At 39.7% G+C, this 20,478-nt stretch overlaps 1 protein-coding gene across 4 annotated transcripts in view; it reads left to right on the top strand.

Moving 5' to 3' along the window:
* Positions 1–20,478, top strand: part of LOC125247875 (NACHT, LRR and PYD domains-containing protein 12-like) — a 220,444-nt gene that overhangs the window by 154,641 nt on the left and 45,325 nt on the right. For 2 of the 4 annotated variants that reach the window (XM_048159406.1, XM_048159412.1), the window contains 2 exons: positions 19,049–19,222; positions 19,330–19,503. The exons of 1 other annotated variant lie outside the window; for it this stretch is intronic. In XM_048159406.1, coding sequence (XP_048015363.1) covers positions 19,049–19,222; positions 19,330–19,503 — 348 coding nt within the window. The remainder of the gene's footprint in view (positions 1–19,048; positions 19,223–19,329; positions 19,504–20,478) is intronic. One more of the 4 variants, XM_048159413.1, reaches the window with a different exon arrangement.

The raw sequence follows: 20,478 nt of genomic DNA on the forward strand, positions 1-20,478 counted from the left end.
ATATTAATAGCAATAATAATATATCATTATGACATTTAATCTTCAGTAATTATTCATCATAAATGCTTAATGTTCAGCTATTTGACGACTGTTACAGTGAACTATTACAGTGACGGCTGTGCTTGAAGTGTCTTACTTTTTACTGTACAGCACTAGCCAGTGTTTGACATTATTATATATTTAAAGAGGTGTGATTATGCCATAAAATAAATGAAACGATAGAGAAGGTGGATTACTGTGAATGGGAATATTATGAGTGATAAAGCTCTAGTTTTCTAACACATATTTACTCTGTCAGCATTGAGACTACATTAATGTCAAAATAAAAGATTTCACTTACATTTCAACAGGTTGTAAGGCCCGCCCAATCGGCCCAATGGGGGTTTCCCACAGGACGGGGTTTCTTGCGCGTTCGGTCTTTTCAGCGTAGCAAAGTAGTTTAATTCCAAGTAAACTTTTATCTGACTCCATGTTATTATGACCTCGAATTTAGTTTAGTATTGATTATTGGTCATTTGTATAATAATTTAGCTTTACATTTGAATATTCTATTTAACTCTTTACTCTTATTGTACTCGTTCATTCGGTTCTCAGTGTCGCACAGGGTCCTCGCACTGGCCATTCATTAATATGCGGGCCCACGATCACAAACTCCCCAGTCTTGGTCACTAGACAGAGGTAATTGACTATACTGTTTAGAAGGCCGCTTTCATGCTTGCTTTCTCTAAAAGTATTTGGTTTAGTCCCCATAGATCTGTATACACTTGAATTAAAGTAACACTAACTCTAGTCAGAGGTCACAACCACTACTACAGTTAAGCCGACCAATATTACTTCTCTTATAGCAGCTTTGGTTTGGTTATGCCATGGTTTCCCATGTACACTTAGCTAGAGTAACGTTACAATAAACAGAGGTAAGGCTCACCCTATTTAGGTTGGTCGATCAACATTTTGTTGTCCTAAACGGAAATTAACAGTCTGAGTACACTTGAACTAATGCCAAGCGTTAGTCGGAGCTCTAAAATCACAGTTGGTGTGCCCTATGCTCCACTCAACTGGACTTTAGTCCGTTACTAACCTGACGCAGATTTGCGGTAACAATGGATACATCGTAATCTACTGAAGCCAATAATTTCAGAGTAAGTCAGAATAAATCAAATGTGACAGTTTATTAGTCAGGTAAATGTATCATGCCAGTTACATAATCAATTCAAAGGTGATCAATACCAAACATCAAATGCTCAGAAATAGAGTAAGATGAATACCTGACATTAGGAAAATACACTCAGCAATGTGGGCTTCATCTGAATACAGAGTCGCCCCGAGCCTTTTGCAACATTTCTTTAAATACTCAGACCAACCCCCGATGTGGGGCATGAACTTACAATCAGAATTTGCATTGACTAGGGTCACAGACCTCGGGGGTTCGCACCTTGCTGTTGAACAGGAGGTAATTTAGATGAAAGACCCTGGGAAAGGGGCACACCCATGGTTGCAACCAAAGTATCTCTGAACTCTCAAAACCTTTAATACCTTTGGTTTACTTCCATGTAGACGAGACCATTGTACCAGTTGCATTTCAGAGACATTTCAAACGATACCAAACATGTATAGCATTCTGTGATGATTGTTCGCATTAAACCAGATAGATTTTGGGTGAACTTTAGGTCATCTCTGCATGTAGAGAGAAGAGATGGGGGAAGAGGGTGAAGGAAGTGAAATGTAGATTAAGGCAAATGCTGAGGTGTGATTGACTCAGTGTGATTGCGTCTCGGAAGGGGATGCTAATTTTGCAAGAGAGAGTTCAAATGTTAATTTACTTTTTCTCAAAGAGTAGCCCTTTCTTGGTCCAGGCACTCTGGCATCAGTCTTACAAGGTCACACACATACATGAATTAGACACACATAAAAATATCTGCCAATGAGGGAAGAACAATGATCTTAATTTAAAGGGACAACAAGATTATTTTTCTTGCCCTTTGGCAATTTTTACTTTTTTTTTTTCAGAAAACAAGACTTTATATCATTTTTCTCCTGAAGTAAATGTATCTGTCACGGTATTTGAATGCATTGTTTCCTGCTTGTCTCGTGTCACTGTTGTTGTGTGTGTGTGTGTGTGTGTGTTTGTGGGCGTGCCCGAGCCACTTGGATGATCAGCGCTTCCAGCTGACACCTATCACAGCACCAGCTGCAGCTCATTTGCTCACCCTATATATACTTACTCATATCTCATCTCATTTGTCAGATCGTTGTTTGATGTCTCCGTGCTGTGTCTACCATCCTGTTCCTGTTCGGCGTGCCAGTCTCGTGATTCCTGTTCCTGTTCCTGTTCGGTGTCTATGTGGATTACGTTCTTTGTCTGGATTCTTCTGTCATCTTCACCAGCACACTTCATCTCATCAACGCACCTTGTCTTCACGCTGACCATCTCAGTCCCTGTGCCACCAGTGAACTTAACGTTCAGTGACTGTCCATTTTTATACATTTCAATAAACGTGTTAACTCGCTATTGTTTCCTGTATTCTATCATGACAGAACGATCTGACCAAAGCATGGAAGCAGCGAGTAATCCATCTTCAGCGCTGGAAGACTTTATCAACAGCAGTCTTCATAGAATGGATTCACAGGAGAAGAACCTGAACGACACGGGTCGTGCTGTCCAAGCATTGGTGGCGCAGGTGTCCGAGCTCACCCAACAACTCCAACTTCTACGTGCTCCCACTGCGCCACCCACACCGGCCGTTCTCCCCACACCACCAGAAAGCGTCGCCCAGCTGGAGCCCCGACTACCAGTTCCTGAATCATATGCAGGTGAACCCAGTTACTGCAGATCTTTTCTCACACGATGCTCTATGCATTTTTCTCTTCAACCCAGAACTTTCAACACAGAACGTGCCAAGGTCGCTTTTGTGTTGACTTTACTGACTGGGAGGGCGGCGCTATGGGGAACGGCGGTGTGGGAGAATCAAGATCCGTGCTGCGCCTCATTCCAGACACTCGCCGCTGAGATGAAACGCGTGTTCGACCGCGCGGTTGCCGGGAGAGAAGCGGCCAGAATGCTGGCGGAGCTACGTCAGGGAGAGAGGTCGGTTTCTGACTTTTCCATTGAGTTTCGGACTTTAGCGGCAGAGTGTCAATGGAACGAGGAGGCGCAGTGGGACATGTTCCTGCATGGGTTGGCTGACCGCATCCACAAGGAGATTTATGCTTTGGATCTTCCCACATCACTTAACGGACTGATTGAACTGGCTTTGAGAGTGGATGCTCGACTGACCAGGGTCGAGCGACGAGCCCTACCCAGCCGTGTTTCTGGAGGAGTAGAGAGTTCACGATCCAGCGGTGGGGATGCGGTCAGCCCCGTTCAAGATCACGAACCCATGCAGGTAGGGCGAGCTCGGCTTTCCCGGGAGGAGAGGGAGAGGCGGAGATCCCAGGGCCTTTGCCTCTACTGCGGGGGAGCTGGCCACTACGCTTACAACTGTCCGGTAAAAGGTCAAGCCCGGTAGTAAGTATGAGGCTACTATCGGGTGGGATCTCCGCCGAGAAGACCTCATCCACATCTACGCTCCTCCCGGTAAGATTGAGATGGTCTAATCACATTCACGACTGTCGAGCACTTCTGGACTCCGGGGCCGAAGGTAATTTTATGGATTATGCATTCGCACTCAAACTTCAGATTCCCCTCAAATCCCTCACTAACAAGATTGCAGTACACGCTCTTAACGGTCAAGAACTCCCCACCATCTCACGCACCACTGAAGACCTCACCCTCATCACATCAGGCAACCACTCCGAGATCATATCTTTTCTTATTTTGGACTCTCCTCTTGCACCCGTCGTCCTTGGTCATCCCTGGCTAGTTCAACACAACCCCAAGGTGGACTGGTTCCAGAAGTCCATCGGGGCTTGGAGCAATAAGTGTCATGAGTCGTGTCTTGTGTCTGCATGTCCGTCTGTCTCTGTTTCTGTTTTTCAGGAGGAAACAGTGGATTTATCTAACGTGCCCGCGGAGTACCACGACCTGAAGGAGGTGTTCAGTAAGTCTCGGGCTGCTTCTCTCCCTCCGCATCGTCCCTATGACTGTGCCATAGATTTAGTGCCAGGTAAATCTCCGCCTAAAGGCAAGTTATATTCACTTTCTGTTCCGGAGAGGGAGGCTATGGAGAAATATATTTCTGATTCACTGGCATCTAGGTTCATCCGCCCTTCCTCTTCTCCAGCGGGGGCGGGGTTCTTTTTTGTGGGGAAGAAGGACGGATCTCTGCGACCTTGTATTGATTACCGGGGACTGAACAACATCACGGTAAAGAATACTTACCCTTTGCCGTTGATGTCTTCAGCATTCGAGAGGTTGCAGGGAGCGTCAATTTTCACAAAATTGGATTTACGTAATGCTTATCATTTGGTCCGCATTAGGGAGGGGGATGAATGGAAGACCGCTTTTAACACCCCTAGGGGGCACTTTGAATACTTGGTTATGCCGTTTGGGCTTTCCAACTCCCCGGCGGTTTTCCAGGCACTCGTCAACGACGTGCTGCGAGATATGGTCGACCAGTTCATATATGTCTACCTGGATGACATATTGATTTTTTCTTCTTCTCTCCAGGAACATGTGCAGCACGTCCGACGAGTGCTTCAGAGGTTGCTAGTGAATGGGCTTTTTGTCAAGGCGGAGAAATGCGTGTTTCATGCACAGTCTGTTCCTTTTCTAGGGTACATTGTGTCGACTGAGGGAGTACGCATGGATCCCGAGAAGGTTAAGGCTGTGGTGGATTGGCCAAGTCCGGATTCCCGTAAGGCCCTACAGAGGTTTCTGGGATTCACCAATTTCTACCGGCGTTTTATTCGCAATTTCAGCCAACTAGCCGCGCCTCTGATTGCCTTGACCTCCCCCAGAACTACGTTCAGGTGGTCAGACACAGCCGAGGCTGTGTTTGCCAAACTGAAAGGTTGCTTTGTTTCAGCCCCTATTCTCGTTGCCCCTGATCCATCACGGCAGTTCGTGGTGGAGGTCGATGCGTCAGAGGTGGGGGTAGGGGCGGTGTTATCCCAGCGTTCTCCCACAGACGACAAGATGCACCCTTGCGCGTTTTTTTCTCATCGGTTATCTCCTGCTGAACGTAATTACGACATTGGTAACCGAGAGTAGCTTGCATTGGATGAGTGGCGTCACTGGTTAGAAGGTTCAGGGGTACCTTTTATCGTATGGACCGACCACAAGAATTTGGAATATATCAGAACCGCTAAAAGATTGAACTCCAGGCAGGCTCGATGGGCACTTTTTTTTCGGTCGTTTTGATTTTACTCTCTCGTACCGCCCGGGTTCCAAAAACATCAAACCCGATTCATTGTCGCGCATTTTTGATCGTTCCGAGCGCCCGTCTACTCCCGAGTACATTTTTCCGGAGACTCTAGTTGTTTCCACACTCACATGGGAGGTCGAATCGAAGGTCAAGACGGCCTTAGAAGGGGTAACGCCTCCGCCCGGGTGCCCACCGAACCGGTTATTCGTGCCGGAGGGATTACGGTCCATGGTCATCCAGTGGGGACATTGTTCTAATGTGGCTTGTCATCCAGGAGTTAAACGCACTAAATTTCTAGTCAAGCAACGATTCTGGTGGCCACTTATGGCTCGTGATGTTCACAGTTTTGTTTTGGCTTGCTCAGTTTGTGCCACTGGTAAGACTTCCAATCGTCCTCCTGATGGGCTACTCCAACCGCTGCCTGTCCCTTCGAGACCCTGGTCCCATATCGCACTAGATTTTATCACCGCCCTTCCGCTCTCTCAGGGTTACACGGTAGTTTTAACCGTGGTGGACCGATTCTCGAAGGCGGCCCATTTCATTCCCTTGCCCAAATTGCCATCAGCCAAGGAGACAGCGTTGATAGTCGTGAATCACGTCTTTCGCTTACATGGCCTCCCGACAGACGTGGTTTCCGACAGAGGACCCCAGTTTGTATCTAAATTTTGGCAAGAATTTTGTAAGTTGTTAGGAGCGACTGTCAGTCTGTCCTCAGGGTTTCATCCCCAGAGCAATGGCCAAACTGAGAGAGCCAACCAAGATTTGGAAAGAACGTTGCGATGTTTGGTCTCTAAGAATCCTTCCTCGTGGAGCCAGCAACTCTCTATGGTGGAGTACGCCCACAATACGTTGCCAGTGTCGTCCACGGGCCTATCTCCGTTTGAGTGTAGTGTAGGTTACCAGCCATCCATTTTTCCTAGTCTGGAATCCGAGGTCGCGGTCCCCTCCGCTCACGCCTTCGTCCAGAGGTGTCACCGCACCTGGACTAGAGCCCGAGAGACTCTTCTCCAGGTGAGGGAGCGCACCAAGGCCAAAGCCGATCGCCACCGGTCTAAGCCTCCCGTATACGTCGTTGGTCAAAAAGTGTGTCTTTCTACCAAGAACATTCCTCTCCGCTCCGTGTCTAATAAACTTGCTCCCAAATTTATTGGTCCGTTTACTGTCACCAAGATCATTAGTCCGGTGGCAGTCCGCCTCAAACTCCCTCCAGCGTACAGGAGGATTCATCCCGTCTTTCATGTATCCAAAGTAAAACCCGTGTTTCATTCTAGAATTAATCCGCCAGCCCCGGTTCCCCCACCGCCGCGACTCGTAGATGGGGAACCCACCTATTCGGTTAATCGCATTCTGGATGCTAGACGGAGGGGACGCGGATTTCAGTACTTGGTGGACTGGGAAGGTTACGGTCCGGAGGAGAGAAGTTGGGTACCTGCCAGAGACATTCTGGATCACTCCCTTATCGATGATTACAATCGACAGGTAAGGGAGTCGGGGAACGCCAGGAGGCGTTCCTAGGAGGAGGGTACTGTCACGGTATTTGAATGCATTGTTTCCTGCTTGTCTCGTGTCACTGTTGTTGTGTGTGTGTGTGTGTGTGTTTGTGGGCGTGCCCGAGCCACTTGGATGATCAGCGCTTCCAGCTGACACCTATCACAGCACCAGCTGCAGCTCATTTGCTCACCCTATATATACTTACTCATATCTCATCTCATTTGTCAGATCGTTGTTTGATGTCTCCGTGCTGTGTCTACCATCCTGTTCCTGTTCGGCGTGCCAGTCTCGTGATTCCTGTTCCTGTTCGGTGTCTATGTGGATTACGTTCTTTGTCTGGATTCTTCTGTCATCTTCACCAGCACACTTCATCTCATCAACGCACCTTGTCTTCACGCTGACCATCTCAGTCCCTGTGCCACCAGTGAACTTAACGTTCAGTGACTGTCCATTTTTATACATTTCAATAAACGTGTTAACTCGCTATTGTTTCCTGTATTCTATCATGACAGTATCTTGATTTAAGAATGTTTGTAATAGTGAAAAATTTTAAAATTTTAAAACCCTGTTGGTGTTTTCAAAACAGAAAAGAAAACAAGTTCAACGACATCACATTTAAAATATTTATTTAAACGTTATCAGGCTCAAGAAACATACACGTATATGCACAAAAATACATCACATCTGCATGAAATGACAATACATCACTATATGCAGTACAGAATCTGTTGAACCACCTATAGCTAAGCAGCCTTGCTCTAACCTCAGCAATACAAGGACTTCCACTTTGTCAACATCTTTGTTGTACACTTTCATTCTGACAACAAAAGTGTACATCTTGTGTAGAATAGTTTTATAAATGGTGCCAAAAACAAAGTGTGCCTTAAAATGTTAGTTCACCAACAAATAAATTCTCTCCTTAACTCACCCTCATGTCATTCTAAACCTGTAAGGCTTCTGTTCATTTTCAGAACACAAATGAAGATATTTTTGATGAAATCTGTCACTTCATTAACAGCCTACACAACTACCACTTTCAAGGCCCAGAAAGGCAGTAAAGACATCATTAAAGTAACCCATGTGACTCTGTTGATTTAACTTCAGTTTTATGAAGCAACACAATACCGGACTTGAGTACATGAGAGCACAACGACGCATGAGTGATTTGTTGAAATGAAAGCAGTCGTTGTGTGAATGCGTGTATAAAGTTGAGGTTAAACCAATAGAGTAACATGGATTACTTTAATGTCTTATTATTACCTGTCGGGGCCTTGAATGTGCTAGTTGTGTAAACTGTCAACAGAGGGACAGAAAACTTTCAGATTTCATTCAAATATCTTCATTGTTGTTTCGAAGATGAACGAAGGTCTTACGGGTTTGGAACGGCATGAGGGAGAGTTAATGACAATTTTCATTTTTGGGTGAATTAATCCCATTAAAAATGTCATCAAAAGGCATCAAAAGAAGACTGACTTGCATGGAATGACATGTTGATCAAGAATGAAGAACTGGTGAACTGAATTCTTGGTTTCAACAGCCAGGTGATAGGGCTGAGCACTTCCAGCGATGTCTTGAAGATGCTCCTCAATGCTCGTTTCACTCTGAGAAAGCCAAGCAAATTGCAGAGGACTAATGTTAAATAAAGAAAACTACAAGAAAATAATGATAAAAATGATAATAAATAAAAACAAACCTTCTAGAAGACAAGATATCCCTACTTGTGATGTAGACGTCTTTTCTGGCCTTGACAAGATGATCCTTTTCCTGATGAACAACAAAAGCATTTTCAGATCAGCACTGCTTAAAGAATGCTATATTAAGTTAATCTTTAGTCACATTTAAAGGGACATTTAAATTCTCACCCTCATGTCGTTCCAAACCCATAAGACTTTTGTTCTTGTTTGGAACACAAATGATGATATTTTTGATGACAGAATGCTGTCAGATTTCCTTCCATAGACGGCCTTTCCAACTGACACTTTTGACGCTTCAAAAAGTTCATAAAGACATTGGAAAACTAATCCATATGAATTGGGTTTTAGATCAAATTGTCTGAAGAGACTTGATCGCTTATGAAGAACAGATTTAATTTAGGTTTTTACTCGCATGTAAACATTGATCAGCAAACATAAACAGCTCAACCAAACCTTAATAACACAAAGCCAAACCTCATCCAGAAGCTCAAACGCTGGTTATGCAGCACGTAACCAGCACGGTTCTTGTGCATTATTCAGTTTCGGTTGAGCTTCTGCTTATGTTCGCTGATCAATGTTTACATGCAAGAAAAAGCAAAAATTAAATCATAACAAGCAACCGATTCTCATCAGACAATTTGATCTAAACCACTCAATTCATATGGATTAGTTTTACAATCTCTTTATGAACTTTTTAAAACATCAAAGTGTCAGTTGCAAAGACTGTCTATGGAAAGAAATCTGACAGCATTCTGTCATCAAAAAGATCTTCATTTGTGATCTGAAGATCAACGAAAGTCTTAGAACGACATGAGGGTGAGTAATTAATGACAGACCTTTTCATTTTAGGTGAACTAACGCTTTAATGCAACTCCATGGCAATAAAACTGCCGTGAAAGATGACAATGAAATTCTCATTTAATTTTGTACCTTCAAATGCTTGTTCTTTAGCAATGCCTCTCTGTATAGTTTTGATTCTCCATGGCAAGTAACTGGTGGCACTTTCACCAACATAGCAATGCTCCTTAGAAAGACAAAAGCACAGAATAAAAAAAAAAAAAAATAAAAAAAATTTAAATCCAAGAGCAAAATACACCATTTAAAAATAATTAAAACTAAAAAGAAAGAAAAAGAAAATGTGTGATACTTGCGTAGCCATTTTTGAAGGAGGGGTCACTGAGATACAGGAACACCACAATTACTCTGGCATATTTCTCATTCACCTTCCTTGGTTGTGATGTACTGCAAAATAAATAAAATGTATATATCTATCTATATATCTAATATCATGTAAAAATACTACTTAAAACAAGATTTATACATATTTTTCTAAATGTTTAATCATATAAAGATCAAACTAATGTTGGATTTTTAAATTGATTTATTAGTTTCAACAGTGATTTTGTTTCTTTCCCCCTCAAATGCAGAAGTAATAACGTGTTGCGCACCTTTTTTAGCTTCATCATCGAGCCTCATTCATGTACTTGAAAACCTTTCTTCAGTAATGAGTGTGTCCTGTGAGTCAGTGGAGTCAAAGGATGAAGACAGGGACTTGTTTGAGTGCACAGGAGAAGCTTGTTAATTAAAAAAAAGAACAAAATACGCTAGTTCAGCAATATGTGCTATGCCTTGCCAGTAACAGCCACTGCTTACAAAGAGTGAAGTTCAAAATGCGTTACTTGTATCAACCGATGCTCTGCTGAAGTCAACTGATTGTTTATGTCTAATAACAATAATATAAAATAGTTGTTCGTGCTGCCGTGATCATTGCAGAAGGTTAAAGTGACGAGAAACAAAAAAGCGGGTATTTTTAAATGAGACTTTCCGCCTTCCCCATCGCCTTCTTCGTTGCGCAGTGTTGGGCCATGTTAACGCTATCCCACAGCGCCATCTAATTTACGTGGCTTTAATAAAAATACAATGGTGGCATTTTGAATTTATAATTACCTTCATTGGACACATTTAATCTGTCGGGAGCTGAACAGTATCAAATATATAGTTTATATAACATTCAAACGATTTACATAATATATATTCTGACATTCTGTATGTAGCGTCGTAAGACATGCTAAAGGGTGATTCTTCAATTGGGGGCCATTTTGCCATCTTACATTTTGATTAATGAAATTTGATTGAATTTTGTTAGAATTATGTCATGACAATGTTTACATGCTTTGATGTAAAGATATAATAATGGCCACGACTGAGCTTAAATATAATTTGAGTATTTTATATCTATTTGCCAACTGGCACTGCAAAACGTCATTACCATCACAACATCAAAAAGTATCATAATGCAAAGAATGTATCAAGGAGATCATTTAAACTCATTTATCTTGTAAACATTGTTAACCTTCAACAATACGTATAAAAAACAAAATGTTTCCATTCAGCGAATTACATATATTTTCTTGTTCTTACCATCAAAATGTGTTTTTCTGTGTTCATCAAAGCACACTTTTGTTTAATTTCTGGAAAATTAATTTTAGATATTTTTCTTTGAATAGGTGGATGAGTATTTCATTAGGCTTTTCATGTAGCACCTCAAGATTGAACATAAAACAGTTTTAAAGGTATGTTTTCTGTAAATTAAGCAACGTGGCGGTAATGACATACTGTTCTGGTAATGACATAGTGTTTTGGTAATGACATAAATGAAAAGTGCACTGATACATAAAGCAAATTTAAAGGATTAAATAATGACTTCTGTTGTTGAAAGAAATGGACAGATGTGAGGAGATATATATAAATATGACACAACCATCAACTTGAACATGTTTATTTCAATCATGAAGAAACCATACAATATTATTTTAGTAAGGTGTGGGAGTTCACTTTTAGTCCATCTCTTATCCTGAAATGTCCATCTTGCAGAGATGGACTAAATGATCTTCCAAAACTTACTGCCAGATTCTGGATAAATTCTTCACACAGTGGTACAAGAGGATGTGGAGCTGGTCCTTCAGGAGTCACTCTCAAGCTGTCTGTCTATAAGGCCTATAAAAACCCAGTCTTCATGTATTTTATAACACTTCAGCTTGTGATTCTTACTAAGAGCGGATCATTTTTTAGGATTCTTTAGCTAACCTAAGTCTCTAAGATCCTGACACCTTGCACTTCTGGAGACTCCAGGTAGGTTGCAGTTCTGGAAAATGGTGGCGCTGGAGACTAAAGGGTTCCTGATGGTTTCACACTTAATTCTTCACCTTAATTCTTAATTATTTTGAAGTTAACATGTGTCTTTTCTTCTCCACCTGTTTTTGTATGACCCTCTCTTTTTTTGGCTCATTTTGCCTGTAAAAGAAAACCTGCCTAATAATTCTGCACACCTGAATATAAGGCATTTTTCATTTCCAGCCTTCATGAACAATTATACATCACTTATAAATTATTAAAAACAATATTAATAGTAGTTCTTAAGATTGATGTGGATTGGAATTGGTAAAATGTGCTTGGAAAAAAAATATGATCAGAAAATCAACTTGCCTAATAATTCTGCACACAGTGTATAATGAAATGTGTTTGCTTTCAAACATGTATTTTACAGGATCTTCCTTCAATTTTTTTTTTATAATCTCTAGACCTTTCAGCTGATTTCTTGGGAGCCATTCTGGTTAAAAAATAAGAAACAATAGTTTTAGGAAGTAAGGCATCTCATTTAAGTTTCATTGTAAAATAACACTATTATGCTTCTTTAACTTAATTTATAAACACATAATATGATATAGATAGTGACAAAGAACATGTCATTACCACCATCACTTGTCATTACCATCACAACAAGTTGTGTGTTGGTAATGACGTGTTGCGGTAATGACTTTTTTTTTTTTTTCAGGAAAAAAAGATGCTAGGTCATGGATTTGCTAACATCACTCAACAGCTAGTACAAAAAGAACTTTAAATACACATAAATCATGTGAATATATACATATATTTATCAAAATATTGCTGCTACAGCATTTATGGTAATGACGCTGAATAAGTCTACTCCATGATCAGAAGGAATTCATGATTAAATTACTTACTTTTTCAGACATCAAATGTCACTGTTCTTCCATGGCTGACATGTGCTCCCCTGCTGGTCTTCATTTCCATGGTTACGGCATAAACAAGTCTTACCCTCAAAAAAATCCTTGTTGTAATCATAGACTGTCGCGGTAATGACAGTATTGTTGTGGACAATACTAAATTGTTAAAAATATTCACAAATTGCACAGATATGAACCCAAATTATGCATCAAGTGCCTTTTTAAGTTACTGTTTAAACATATATTGTGATTTTTTAATGAACTGATAACATTTTATCACATTTTCAGAGCAGACAAGTTTTAAAGTCTGGGTTGGGGACAAGGCTTGAGTAGCCAAATATTAGTGATGAAAACATTTTTAAAAATGGAAATCATACTGATTTTAGTGTATAACATTTTTTGGTGGTGTAATAAATATTATTTTAAATAAATAAACTATTTATTTTATAATATATTATTTTTAACATGAATGTATAATCTGGGGACATAAAAGTTCCCCTAATTGAAGAATCACCCTAAAATATTTCAATCCACAACGACATTTGGCTACATGCTACACGTTACGTTTACATTATAAAATGTTGAAAACACCAGCCACAGCCCTAACTGCAAGATTTCGATCTTAAATTAAGATGCTTTTAGATAAGTAAAATTACATAAGATTTTTTCTTGTTTTCTGGGGAAAAAATCAAAATGATATAAGATTTTGCTTAAAGCAAGCTAAATTATCTGCCAATGGGGTAAGAAAATAATCTTGTTTCTGTTTGGGACAGTAACAAGAAACAAGATTTCAAACAAAAACAAGATTATTTGATTATTAAACAAGATTATTACATCCTTGCGGCATTCTAAAAAGTTGATGTTTTCATCTTGATGCACCTGGAAAACACATGAATTAAAACTATTAAAGGAAATTTATTTAATGTTTTTAAAGGGGAAGTTCATCTCTTTAGCTTTACCTTGTAGTTCACCCTCCGCCTGTGTGTGTGAGAGACAGAGGAGGAGAGGTCACGTAGATCACCTTTTTATGTGCCTAATATTTATACATGCCATATATTTATAACGGAGAGCTGTGCACGCGCAAGTGACGGGATTTTTGGCGTGAGAAGTGTGTCCCATATCTGTCCTCTGTTAACGGCCACACAAAGTACATTTTGGGAAATTATTGCAATGCATTTTGTGTGTATGTCCGGGACAAAAAAAACGGAACTGGCCGGTTCTGATTGATGGTGGATAGACTGGTGCATCTCTACTACTGGCAACAAAAATAAAGTAGTTTGATGATCCATACACACGTTTTGACTGCGTTATATAGTCTACACACCAGCCGCTGCTGACTTTTCATTTTTGCCGCGGCTCTCACAGCTGGTCTGAACAAGCTTGCATCTTTTGTGTCATAAAAATGTGATCGGTTTATGTGATCAACAAGCTGAGAGACCACATGTAGAATCAAAGGAATTAATTGACAACATTTTCGGATAAGTGGCCGATCATTTGGTGCATTCCTAGAAGCTATACAAAAAGGTTTTTCATATTCATGTTTGACCTCAAAGCATATAAACTCTGGCGCCCCCCAGGTTGGAAACCACTGGTCTAGAATAGGCAGGGCTGGCGCGTGACTATTCGGTTGTTAACACTCTGAGGTCTGAAGGTATCGCCGGCGATACCACCATGGTTTTTTCTTATCAGTGTGAAAGAGACTCAAAATACTCCGTCAATGTTGCACATACAATTAAGAGTTATACACCATTTTAATCTGTGGAATATCTTCTTTCATTTGTGTACACTCAGAGTAAAAACAAAATGTTGTGCTTTTTGTAAAATAAAGAAAACTAACATGATGCGTGATCTCTCCTCTCCCTCTGAACGAACTCCAATCTGATAGTTCTTAGAAAATGAACTGTAACTTAGTGAATACTAATGACAAAAAAATTACACTTATGTCTAAAAAAACGTTAAGATGTCAGGTTTTAAAACATGTAAGTCAAATCGAAAACAAACCTTCTGTGTTTATGTAATCTGTATGAAAAGAGAGCCATGTCAGAAGTCTGTGATTCAGCTCATTATCCGCTAATGCGGCCACGCCCACGGAGCCAGCGCTATTCAGACGCAAATTCAGTCAATACATGCATTCATCATCTCAATCGTGTATTTATTGTCTTCAAAAGTGTTTTGAATAGCCATATTTAGCGATCTCTTGCCTCTGTTAGTTCCTTGATTGTCACATGATATTCCTCTTCTTTTACTGAGGCATTTGTGGACAAAAGGGGCAGAGCGCCCTCCGGCTGCAAATGAATTAAAAACACAGCATCCAGCGCTCATAATGATGACGATAAATATAGAATAATAAATATTACTTCTGTATAGAAAATTGATATAAACATATGAGAATCCATCAATATTTCTCCAAATGTGTATGCTTTTAAGCATATTAAGAAATTATGGTCAATATAAGATTTTAAGAGTCAAATGTGAAGCTTGAGTCTTAGATCTTTTTAATGATGTATAGTTTGTCAACTGCACATCAACATTTAGGCTCTATAATATAACAAATATAGTAGCCTATATGAAATGCCCTAGAGGTAGGAATGTTCAGACGCTTTGCATCACAGAAATACATTATATTAAAATAGAAAACCATTATTTGGTTAGAGACTTGAGACTTCTTTTAAAAACATTATAATGGCATTATAATGTGTTCAATCTTTGACTGGTAGTGTAATTTAACATAGGCCTATACACAATTTTCTTCATATCATGTGCAATAATACGTACATGCATGAGATCACAAAAATCATGTTTTTTTTTTTTTGTCCTGAGTGGACTTTAATCCTGTTATCAGCATGATCACAGAGGGTTTTTTCACAGCCTACCTGACTGAAAGGCCTCATTAATATGCAAGTCATTTCAGGTCATTATTATTCAATACTTTTGTCTTCTCAGGTGAGAATCACCCATTATACATGAGGATTCCCGCCTCCTCGCATACTGTGTTTCTTGACCAAAAGTGTCTTAGAAAATTTAAATCTCTCTATTGTTTTATATGAAGGAGTAGGAAGGATAATTTTTACTTCATTCTGAAGCAAAAACTCTAGTCTACAACCTCCAATACCTAGAAGTCTTATGAACACAGTTTTAATATACTTTTTTTGGCCTTATTTCAGTGACTTAAGTTTTTTGTTTTTTCAATAACCACGCATAAACGTTATTCCTTCAAAAACACAAACATGTACATACATGTTCCTCACATATTATTGTAGCCTAGTTTGTGCTGAATACAGTGTAATGACACTTTTTCCATTAATATGTTTATGAACAACTGAAAAAAGCACAAATGTCAGGGCATGTCAAAACTTCTCCAGGGCCCCAAAAAGGGTTAAGTCTGACGTCACACGGCAGCGCTTCCGGGTCCTAACGCTCTATCTCATACCTGAAGAAAACAAATGGTGCTAATATACACACACAATGTGGTGTAATACTACAAAAAAAATTATAATTATAACCTTTTATCTCCACACCAAAATTCCAGATGGCCAGACAATGATTCATCTTTTATAATTCATTAAAATATTAATGTCTGTGACGCTGTGAGCACGGAGACTGTTGTGTACACTGTAAGTATTTAAAATGTCTGACTTTTTAAAATGATTGATGTTTAATATGAATAAATAGCGCTCATAAACGGCCGTCGATGGCATTCTCAAGTGAAACGAGTCAAGGTTTGGACCCGGAAACAGCGTTCCTTACGTTATGACTTAACAAGCGGATAGGAGAACTAGACAGAAAAAGAGGTATTTAGTTTTTAATTTAATTAATTTCGTTTTGAATTATTTCACTTCAATGTTATCACTCGATTAGTTATTTGAAATCTAAACTAACTTTCCTTCCTTCTACTTGGAAGGAACCGGCCCAACCAAGAGCGGCACATGATCTACATGTAATGTAGCCAATCACAGACATATCTGTTGATTTCACAATGGCCAATCAGAGGTGTTTAAGTTAGTACTGAACAGAAACTCCGGCGTTTTGAGCGCTGTGTGGTGTGTGGAGATTTGCTCAGCTTCATTTATTATAACAGAACTTTTACCCCTTTTCCACCGAGGCAGTTTGAGTGCTGGTTCGGAGCCAGAGCCTAGTTTCAAATCAGTTCTTTGTCTTTTGACACACAAAGCACCAGCTCCGAACCAAGAAAAGTGTTCGTGAGTAGCACAGAAACATTGCTGGAGGCGGGGTTACCATGACCAACAAGAAACTTGAGACCGCCATTTTTGAAATAGCAGCTAATCAAGCTAATAGCAGCTCGATCGTAATCTCCGTCTATATCTCCGCCTGTGTGTGTGAGAGAGAACGAGGAGGAGAGGTCACGTAGATCACCTTTTTATGTGCCTAATATTTATACATGCCATATATTTATAACGGAGAGCTGTGCACGCGCAAGTGACGGGATTTTGGGTGTGAGAACCGTTGCTTCACCGCTACTACTGATTTGCTTTTTGTGTGTTTCTCATTGAACTAGAGACTTGTGCTTTGTGTGTTCAGTGTTAAACTGTCTTTATGTGGAAGTAGGCTACTGACAGCGTTTGCGTTTGCAGTGGTTGCGTGCTGCTTTTTCTGATGTTGCAGATTCAAAATTTCGAAAACATGCTTGTACATGCTTTTATTTTAGTGCAAGTTTATGAATAAACCAATAAATAAACCTCCAGTCTTTCACGTTCATCTCACAGATGGAGTTTAATTGTGAGTGTGAAGTGTGGGCGGCACGACGGTGTTTTGTCTCGAGCGTCAGTTGAGCTTGTGTTGCCTTTAGAGTAGGTTATTATGAAATCCTGCTGACAGTGCTGTTTTCAGTCTTTTACAGTGAATCTGACACACATCTCATCAGTGCCTCATTGAAACAAGTTTATTGTGTGTAATAATGTGTATTTTGCCCAATTAATTTCTATGCACTTGTGAGAAAACTATACTTTAAATATTAATGCAGTCACTCACAAACATAAATTAATTTCCACAGAGCTGTAAGTTCATAGATGATGATTAATAGTGAAATAAATAGTAAATGTTAATATAATTTTGGGACTTTTAAACAAGCACTTAAAAGAGCTTAAAGCTACAGTCCGTAAGTTTTGCCTCTTTGTCTCCATCTCTGTTTGAAACCTGCTATTGCAGTGATTAGTGGAATTACGTGGGTTGTGCTTCGGCACGGCTCCTCAGCGGATGAATCTAATGTTTTGAGGAGCAGCTGCAGCTATGTGTGGGGGGCTGTCAGGAGTATTGGCAACACACCAGTGTGGATCTTCACTGTACATCGCAATTACTGATTCAACGTCTTATATGTGTCCAAAAATAAGACGTTTCACCAGAATATGTCATCTAAAGAAGTAACATGTCATCCACTTTTGTTCTGACAAACTCAAAAAAAGTTTTACAATAAATCGCTCTGCCAATGGTGCAAATCATTATACTTTGTTCTCAAATTGTTAATGTTAAAATCATCAGCTTTGCGTGACTGTGTATGTAGTTAGTATTATCATTATTCATAACTATGGATGAAGCGAGAGCGTGTGCTACTGTAACCTTATTACCCAGTGAACAATTGAAATGTCTTCACCTGTCCAGCAGAAAAATAGCTTTATTACACGAGCCCGGTCACTTTCTCTTTTTTACTGGCTCTCTGCAGTCTGAAGTCTTTTACTTTTTACCACAGTTGTCAGTGATGATTGTGGTTTTGAACTTTCTGGATTTCAAGCCTCCATCCCAAGTTTAATCCATTCCAGCTGCTGTAAGAAGAGGCTACAAATGATGCGCTACAGGAGTATCCACCATATAGCCTACTAGCCAGGACTCCTTTCTGTTTACTGACGTGACGTAATGACGCAAAGACAAACGTCAGCAAACTCGTATTTCCCATGAATTCCTGCCAGTATCAATCAGATTATAAATCATTATTACAAGCTGACCGTTGTGAATCAAGCTAAGGTAAGGAGAGAGTTTTGAACAGTGATTGTTTATGGCTTTGATCAATAATTCATTTTGGAACATTTTGGAACTTCAGTGTCTGTCAACATTTGTGGGCGGGGCCTGTGGCTAATGTGACGTCACACTGCCAGGGATCTGGAAACGGCTTGTTCTGAGACACTGCTTATGATTTATGGGGATTAAAAAGGAGTGGGTGGATTTTTATCACTATAGGGTGGTTGTGTACACACACTGCCAACACACATTTATGTCCAAACAGCATGCAAAAGTGAATTTTGCATAATAGGTCCCCTTTAAGAGCTCTTTTATTTTGTTAACGTAATTTTAAAGGATTTGATTTCCACATTCGTGACTCAGTGTATTAATCTCTGTCTCTTCATCACTGTAAAGCTTAAACTACCGATCAAGCATTTATTCAACATGTCATCTTGAATGGTAAAAAATTGTATTGTGATTCAGTGTTCAGATCATGTCATCCTGAGGGCAGAAAACTGGAAACCCACTGTACATGTCTTTATTGTTTTATTTATTTATTTTAATATTTCATCTCTTCCAGATTTTCTGGCTGTAATCTCTCAGATCAGCATTGTGAAATTGTGTCTTCAGCTCTACAATCCTCAAACTCTGTCCTGAGAGAGCTGGATCTGAGTAACAATGACCTACAGGACTCTGGTGTCAACTTCATTTCTGATGGACTGAAGAGTCCAAACTGTCAGCTGCAGATCCTGAGGTATTTAAGAACATATTAGAGATCATTTACAGTCAGCCGATCACAGTGTTAATGTGTTTCTGTAGATGATCTGACTGTTGATGTGTGTTTGATCTGCTCTCTTTCAGACTTGCTCTCTGTAATCTCACTGCTCAGTGTTGTGACGGTTTGTCGTCAGCTCTACAATCCTCAAACTCTGTCCTGAGAGAGCTGAATCTGAGTAACAATGATCTACAGGACTCTGGTGTCAGCTTCATTTCTGATGGTCTGAAGAGTCCAAACTGTCAGCTGCAGATCCTGAGGTATTTAAGAACATATAATGGATAAAGTACACTTAGATGGTCAAAATGTTAATGTGTGTCTGTAGATGATCTGTGTGTGTGTGTGTGTGTGTGTGTCAGCAAATTGGGCAAAAGTCATGTACCCCCCTAGACTAGTAAACTACATTTTGTGACCTCTGTAATTATGAAACCCTGTGTACGGCCCTGCTTCTGTTTTATCTAATGAAATATGAGGTAAATGTGTATTTCTCCAAATGTGCGCACATTGGGACTAAACGTTTTATGCACCGTGATCAAAAATAAATAGGAACAAACACGATTGAATGTAGAGGTTTGTGTCTTGTTAATCTATTTAAAAAAATCAACTACTGATTGATTTTTCATGATTTTGCATTCCTATTAGAAATTAAGAATTATTAGTGTCATTGTAAATAGTGGTGCAAATATCAAAGCTATCTAATCTCTCTACTCTAATACTCAAGGTTAAATCAGAATATTTATTATTTTTTTTATTGTAAATTATTTAATTTGATTGGTAACAGCCCATAGTGTCTTATTCTAATTGAATTTATTGAACAAATTTAAGAATGTAAAGATGAATCATACCATTTACATGAATCGTACAGGATTGGGTGGGGGGAAATTGTCCCTTGTAAAGGTAAAAAAAAAAAAATGCCCTCAGTGTAAATATCACAAATATGCAGATTTATATATGTCAAAGCTGGAATATTCTGAAAGGATATTGCTTCAGAATACATTTATATTTACACCAAAAAATAAAATAAAAAATCCTGTTTTTTTTTTTTTTTTTCCAGACAAGCAACTGTTTTACTCAGACAATGAATGACCGATTTATTTGTCCAAAGGACAAGCACATGACAAGGTTTAATGTTGAGTCCTATATGTAGTTTTAATGGGCCACATTTCAGTCACCATTTCATATTGTCTGACAACAAAATAGAAAAATATATAGATGAAAGAATTTTATTGGGAATT

This window comes from Megalobrama amblycephala, linkage group LG15, assembly GCF_018812025.1.
Source record: "Megalobrama amblycephala isolate DHTTF-2021 linkage group LG15, ASM1881202v1, whole genome shotgun sequence".
In the NCBI taxonomy this organism is placed as follows: Eukaryota; Metazoa; Chordata; class Actinopteri; order Cypriniformes; family Xenocyprididae; genus Megalobrama; species Megalobrama amblycephala.